Raw genomic sequence first — 7,500 nt, 5'->3', positions numbered from 1 at the left:
CCCCAAAGTACCTCCTCCAGGGGTTTACACACAAAAACACACACACAGAATTTCACTTTAAAACTTCAAACTCTTAACGTTTTTTTGTTGTCCCTCTGGCATTATATTTAAAAATTCCATTTAGATCTTTACACCAAACACTTTCTGTAGCAGAAACGGTTCAGAAGAACCCTTATAGGCTTGGAACATCATCTTTCCATGACACTTACAGTGAGATACACAGGGAGCAATATCTGACGCAATACTCTCACTGCTGTAGGCTTCTACACAGAACATTTGAAGGTTTAAACTTGATTTCATCTCCTGAGAGAGGAGAATATCATCACACTTTAAAACTTCAGGGTTTTGTGAAACGTCCAGGAGAAGGTTCCACAACTGAAGTCTTGATCTGCTGGTTGTCGATATAAAGGGTCTGTACTGCACACTTTAACAGCAAATACACTCACACACACTTAGGGTTCCTCAAGGGTTCTCCAGATGATTCAGGCTTATTAATGAAGACTTTCTCATATAAAACATTCTGCTGTAAAGTTCTACAGCAAATCTTAAAGAGAAACAATTCAGCAGAGAAACAACCAATGAACTTTCTTAAGTTTCACAAAGAAGAATAAATAAAATAATACAATAAAATTTCAAATACTTCAGACATCTAGAACTCCTGTTTTTTCCTACAGGGAGAACCCAGGAATCCTTACGAGTTCTAGATGAAGATTGTTTTGTAGATCAGTATCTCGTCGATGTGTCTCGAGGTTTTCATACCTGATGAGATCCACTGGCTGGTACTTGAAGAAAACTCCATAATTGGCCCATTCATCATGTAACAACTGAGGAAAACACACACACACACACACACACACACACACACACACACACACACACACACACACACACATTACTAATTAAATTAAACTGATTTATCTAACAGATATATAATGTATCCCAAACTCCGCCCCAAATACACATCATAGATCCAATCAGAGTAGAGATCAGATCTCACCTGTCTGTCATTGCGCAGTTCTTTAGCGTCGGAGGTAAAATCTCCCTGCAGGAACGACAGATCAGCACTCATCCTGCTCTCCTCAAACACTCATATTTACACCAGTCTGTACGTTTATTCTCTTGTAAATATAAATGTCTTAATAAATAAATAATGAGTATTAGTAGAGATACAGGTAGGGGGCGCTATTAACATCCGTCTGGGAGTCGGGAGTTATAATACTGTACACACAGGGGATCATGCAGTTATAGGAAATGAGTGTTTTACTGCTCCAAACCACTGTCTTTTATTACGTTTATTAACAAACACCACGTCATGCATTTAATCCGCTTTTATTTATAATTATTTCTTGTAATTGAATCTGATGATTGTTTGTTTCCGTGTATTTGTAACGTTATAAAACTCACATCGTGTAAGGGAAACGCTGCGTCGTACACACCTCGAGCCAGTAACGACGTGATTCCTGAGCAAACACAATCATCAGTAAACACATTCACAGCAATGATTTATTCCACATCAACATACCCAAGATGGCCAAATGTATGTGGACACCTGATCATATGATTGCTGTGTGCTTCTTTTAAACATCTCATTCCACATTTAGCTTCTAGGATAATAAGCTGCAGTTTTCTGGGAAGATGTTCCATCACTAGATTTTACAGAGATTTGTGGAGATGAATTCAGCTACAAGGGTGTGAGTGAAGTCAGGTACTGATGTAGGTGAGAAGGTGAGGAGGTTCCTGAGGTGCAGTCAGCGTTCACATTCATCCAAAAGGTGTTTAATAGGGAGCTTTATAGCAGGAGATCTTCCACTCCAACACATGGAAAGCAGATCTTCATGGAGCTGGCTTTGTGGAGCATTGCCATGTTGGAACAGTGTGGGGTCCCACAGTTCAATTGAAGAGAAGATTTAATTCCTGCAGCATCCAAAGACGTCTTTTACAACTTTGTGCCTCCAAGTTTGTAGAATCATTTTGGTGAAGGACCAAATATGGCAGGAAAGTCGGGTGTCCCAATACCTTTGGTCGTATTGTTTATGTTCAGGTTTAAAACTGAGAAATAAATTCAATATAATTCTGTGTACATGAAAAACACTAATGAACAGGAAGTGAGTGAAGAGTGTTTACCCAGAGTCTGACACGCCTGTGTACACGCCGTGCGTCTCAGGATCTCAAACACCTGCAAACACCATGAGGAAAATACACACCTACAGGAATTTGTCACAAAACTTTGTGTTGATGTTAATGTTCTGTTTCTCACACTCACTATTCTCCCTCGCGTCGCCGTGTCGAAGAGTGTGTTCCTCGACTTAATATCAAACCTAAAATACAAGAGTTCATACATTTAAAGTATCTAAAACTGTGTGTGTGTGTGTGTGTGTGTGTGTGTGTGTGTGTGTGTGTGTGTGTGTGTGTCTATACAGGTGTAGCTTCTCTCTGTTGAATGGTAGAGACAGGACACGTGTGTGAGGGTTGTGTGGAGGACCAGGAACTCCAGGCTGAAAGGGCTGGTTGAGCTTCTCCCACAGTGAACTCAGGAGTCCAGCGAGTCCCATCTTCTCCTTCAGCTCGTAAATCTGTGGCGCAGAAAACAAAGTGGACACTTGTCATTTATATCATTCCATATTCCCCATAGACTCATCCTGAGGTGAACATCTCACACGCCCATGTAAATATAAACATAGCATACACAGTGCCAGTCAGAAGATCCGACACGTCTTCTCCTTCTCTTTCAGTGTTTTTTTGTCTATTTGTATTATTTTCAATATTATACATTAATACTGAACTAATCAAATCCAGTTAAGATAGTTTGTGATGAATTTAGATTAGATGAATTTAGATTAAATTAGACTAGATTAGAGATTACAGAGCCAATGAAATGCAGTACACATCTAACCAGAAGTGCATAAGTGGAATAAGTGGAAGAGGGAATAATGTACAGACGGTGCAGCAGGTAATAATAAATGTATATATAGTAATATACAATATATTGTGTAAAGATTGTGCATAGATGTCAGGAGATAACATGCTCAAATGACATGATATAGTTATGTACCTGTATAAATGTTGTATGATGCAGTATAAACAGTATAAATATGTGTGGAATATACAGTAGTGTGCTGATAAACAAGTTCTGGATGGTGCAAAAATTCAAAGTGGATAAACAGTGCAAAAGAAAACAGCAGAAAGTAACAATGCAGTAGTGTGTTTTTAAACTGTATGATGATCAGCTGTTCAGTGCAGCAACATCCACAGGAGAAACGCTATTCTTCAGTCTGTTTGTGCGACTCTGAAGGAGGAATAGTCCATGATTGGGGTGAGAGGGATCTTTGATGAGCTCCACTGCTGCACTGTCGTGCAGTTTTCACCCCCCTCTGAAGGGCTTCACGGTCCGAAGCAGTGCAGCTGCTGAACCACACTGAGAAGCAGTTAGTGAGGATGCTCTCATTGGCACAGCGGTAAAGGTTTTTTAAGTCTCCTCAGAAGAAACAGGCGTTGTGTCTTTCTGATCAGGATAGAAGAGTTCAGAGACCAGGTGAGATCCTCAGAAATGTGAACTCCAAGGAACTTAAAGCTGAGTACATGCTCAACAGCAGCTCCGTTGATGTGACTGGGAACATGAGTGTGATTGTCGGCTCGTCTAAAGTCCACAATGACCTCCTTTGTCTTCTTGGTGTTGAGTTCAAAGTTATTGTCCTCACACTATGCTACAAGCTGCTGGATCTCCTCCCTGTAAGCCGTCTCATCGTTACCTCTGATCAGGCCTACCTGCTGTTTGAGGCATAGGCAGTAGTGTATGGTGTAGAGAGAATAGAAGAGGAGACAATACACATCCCTGAGGAACCCCAGTGCTGAGGGTAAGACTGGAGGAGGTTACGGTGTTCAGTTGGACAGATTGTGGTCTGTTCATAAGGAAGTCCAGGGTCAAGTTGCAGAGATGTGTGCTGATGTCAAGATGTTTAAGCTTCAAGATTAGCTCGGAGGGGCTACGATGTAAAAAGCTGAGCTGAACTCAACAACATCCTGACATAAGTGTCGGGTTGTCCAGGTGAGTCAAAGAAGAATGAAGCACTGTGGAAATGGCGTCCTCAGTTGACCAATTCGGGTGATCGGCAAATTAGTATTGGTCCAGAGTGGGAGGCAGACAGGCTTTGAGGTGGGTGAGGAACAGTCTTTTGAAGCACTTTGCGATGACAGGGGTGAGTACAACGGGACAAAAGTCACCCAGTTCTGTAGCAGCAGAGTGTTTTGGCACTGACACGATGGTACCAGACTTGAAGCAGGTGGGGACATTTGCCAGGGCCAAGGACAGTTTGAAGATGTCCGTGAAGACCTCAGCCAGCTGCTCCACCCATGCTCTGAGTACACGGCCAGGGATGCCGTCAGGGCCGGCTGCTCTCCATGCGTTCACCCTGCCCAGGGTAGCACACACTTCAGAGATGGAGAGTGTGAGTGGCTGTTCACCTGGTGATAGCTCTGCCTTGAGCATGGGCTTCATGTTACCTTTTTCAAAATGAGCTTAGCAGTGGTTGAGCTTGACAGGGAGTGAAGCAGAACTGGTTGTGGTGCCCCACTGGGTGGTTTGAGGTCAGTGATGGCCTAAATCCCTTGCCACATGCGTCGGGGGTCAGCAGAGTTGAAGTGCTCCTTGATCTGCTGTTGGTATACATGTTTGGCTTTGCAGATTCCCCTCCTCAAATTGGCTCTGGCGATGCTATAGGCCTCACAGGCTTCTGACTTAAAGGCTGTGTTGTGTGCTTTCAGCATTAGCCGGACCTCCTGTTTCATCCAGGGCTTCTGATTGGGGAACACTGATGTTCGTTTGTGAGGTCACCCGATCCACACACCTGTTGATGTGGTTAAGAACAGAGTTGTCTATATAAGAACTGTTGCTGGAGAGAGGCATCAGCCCCATCCAGCCAGATTTTAACAGTCCTGGTTGTGGGTTTTACACATTGGAATAAAAAGTGAAGGAAAAGCAGTCAACAAGTACTCAACACCTCTGGATATTCCTTAAGATGGTTAGAAACCAAAACCAGGTCATGACCTCATGAGGCTGATGAGAGAGCGCCAAGAGCAGCCATCAAAACTAAATGGACCTACGTTGCACAATCTAAAATCTAAAACATGTTCTGGTTCTTTAACACATTTTTGTTTACTACAGAATTTCAGATGTTTTCTTTCATAGTTTGGATTCTTCAGTATTAATGTGCAATGTTGAAAATAATACAAATAAAGAAAAACCACTGAAGAAGAAACTGCGATCAAACTACTGACTGATTCTGTATATATAATATAGATATAATAAAATAGATATGATAAAGATATATATTACATAGATATAAATGATAAATGTATAATATATATATACCTTTATGATATAAATAAATGGAAATCTCATGAAAATGAACATTTGAAAGATTAATGCATTCAGTCCTGATGTTCCTGAATTATAGTTTATCCTTGAGGCTCTGTGTGTGTGTGTGTGTGTGTGTGTGTGTGTGTGTGTGTGTGTGTGTGTGTGTGTGTGTGTGTGTGTGTGTGTGTGTGTGTGTGTCTGTGTGTCTGTGTGTGTGTGTGTGTGTGTGTGTGTGTGTGTCTGTGTGTCTGTGTGTTTGTGTGTGTCTGTGTGTGTAAGAGAGAGAGAAATTGGAACACACTCTTTTGGTAGGAACTTTGATCTTTAGAAGCTCTGCCTCACGACTCAGCACCGACCAGGGGACATGAAGACGTGTAAAACGGACTGTCTTCATCTGAGAGAGAGAGAGAGAGAGAGAGAGAGAGAGAGAGAGAGAGAGAGAGAGAGAGAGAGAGAGAGAGAGATGTGGTGTCCTGCTGTAAGAAATGACTTTTTCACTTACTGATGAACACCTGTCTTTGTTTGGTTTAATGGCATTTATCAAATGTTAAATAACAGACACAGACACAGACACAGACACACACACACACACACACACACACACACACACACACACACACACACACGCACCTCTTCATCTCGTTCGATCTCCAAACCTTGCTCCTGTAGCCCTCGCTCAAACTCCTCCCTGATCAGGGCCTTTTCTGCTTCACCTGGGCCTGAAGCCATGCCCACCTCCAACTCCGCCTCTGCCAGGTTGGCTTGCGGGTCTGTGTGATGAGGGGCGGGACTCTCAGGAGGCAGGTTTCCATTAGTGACGATGGAAAGGCGTCTTTTGCAGTGATACACGAGAACGTAATCAACTCTCCTTCGGCCATCAGTGAAACACACGCCTCCTTTCGGACATGGGCGGGGCTTAGCCTAACGCAACACACACTGATTATACACACCAATTATACACACAAATAGGATTATTAAATAATAAATATAATTTAAAAAAAATGTATGTTTAGTTTATTTGAGTGTTAATTTATATTTTTCTATTTTACATTTTTTTTTACACAGAACCTGTAATTTCAACGTGAAGAATTAGACAGAAACCAGTACACACCGGTTCCTCAGCAGGTTTTTCTCCACCATGTCGGCTGGAGATGTTCTCGTGGCTGATTTCAGAAATGTCTCGGGCGAGACTGCGCAGCTTCTCACTGTGAATGGACGAGGAGTCACTCACAGCTATAGTTCCTCGCAGGCACTCCGGAGCTCCGTTCCATCTCTCTGGGGGAAGAAATAGTGTGTTTGTGTGTGTGTGTGTGTGTGTGTGTGTGTGTGTGTGTGTGAGAGAAAGAGAGAGAGAGAGAGAGAGAGAGAGAGAGAGAGAGAGAGAGAGAGAGAAAACGTAAACTAAGAGAATGACAGAGATACAGAGGAAGATAGTGTATATGAAAGAAATAGACTTACAGACACAGAGAGAGACAGAGAGAGACAGAGAGAGACAGAGAGAGACAGGGGAAAAAACTGAACAACCAACCAAGCAACAGACGAACAGATAAAATGACAGAAAGAGAGCAAGAGAGAGATACAAAGACAAACACTGATTGTATATGAGAGAGAGAGATGCAGACAGAGAGGTGGTATAATTGTTGGTTGTTGAGGTTCAGCACCATGGACGGGGCACCACTTAACATCAATCACATGATTACACGCTTCTTTACCCAGAGCATGTCTTCATCTCCCTAAACACTGAACTCTAAAAACTGCACTGAAAACACTGAACACGGCCCTTAACACTGAACTTAACACTGCCCTTAACATTGAACTTAACACTGAACTTAACACTGAACTTAACACTGCCCTTAACACTAAACTTAACACTGAACCTAACACGGCCCTTAACACTGAACTTAACACTGCCCTTAACATTGAACTTAACACTGCCCTTAACATTGAACTTAACACTGAACTTAACACTGAACTTAACACTGCCCTTAACACTAAACTTAACACTGAACCTAACACGGCCCTTAACACTGAACTTAACACTGCCCTTAATACTAAACTTAACACTGAACCTAACACTGAACTTAACACTGAACTTAACACTGCCCTTAACACTGAGCACCGAAAACACTGAACATTGCACTAAA

General features: G+C 42.3%; 1 protein-coding gene across 3 annotated transcripts in view; it reads right to left on the bottom strand.

Annotated features, from left to right (window-relative positions):
- Positions 1-7,500, bottom strand: part of LOC124395968 (anoctamin-1) — a 19,602-nt gene that overhangs the window by 11,264 nt on the left and 838 nt on the right. For all 3 annotated transcript variants that reach the window (XM_046864865.1, XM_046864866.1, XM_046864868.1), the window contains exons 2-11: positions 6,468-6,631; positions 5,987-6,277; positions 5,658-5,750; positions 2,419-2,573; positions 2,264-2,318; positions 2,125-2,176; positions 1,405-1,460; positions 998-1,042; positions 760-824; positions 1-14 (exon numbers count right to left, since the gene is read on the bottom strand). The exon at positions 1-14 is cut by the window's left edge and continues 121 nt beyond it. In XM_046864865.1, the coding sequence (XP_046720821.1) occupies positions 1-14; positions 760-824; positions 998-1,042; positions 1,405-1,460; positions 2,125-2,176; positions 2,264-2,318; positions 2,419-2,573; positions 5,658-5,750; positions 5,987-6,277; positions 6,468-6,631 (990 nt within the window). The remainder of the gene's footprint in view (positions 15-759; positions 825-997; positions 1,043-1,404; positions 1,461-2,124; positions 2,177-2,263; positions 2,319-2,418; positions 2,574-5,657; positions 5,751-5,986; positions 6,278-6,467; positions 6,632-7,500) is intronic.

The sequence above is a fragment of the Silurus meridionalis genome, chromosome 13 (assembly GCF_014805685.1).
Source record: "Silurus meridionalis isolate SWU-2019-XX chromosome 13, ASM1480568v1, whole genome shotgun sequence".
In the NCBI taxonomy this organism is placed as follows: domain Eukaryota; kingdom Metazoa; phylum Chordata; class Actinopteri; order Siluriformes; family Siluridae; genus Silurus; species Silurus meridionalis.
This window is presented reverse-complemented; position numbering and strand designations above follow the sequence as displayed.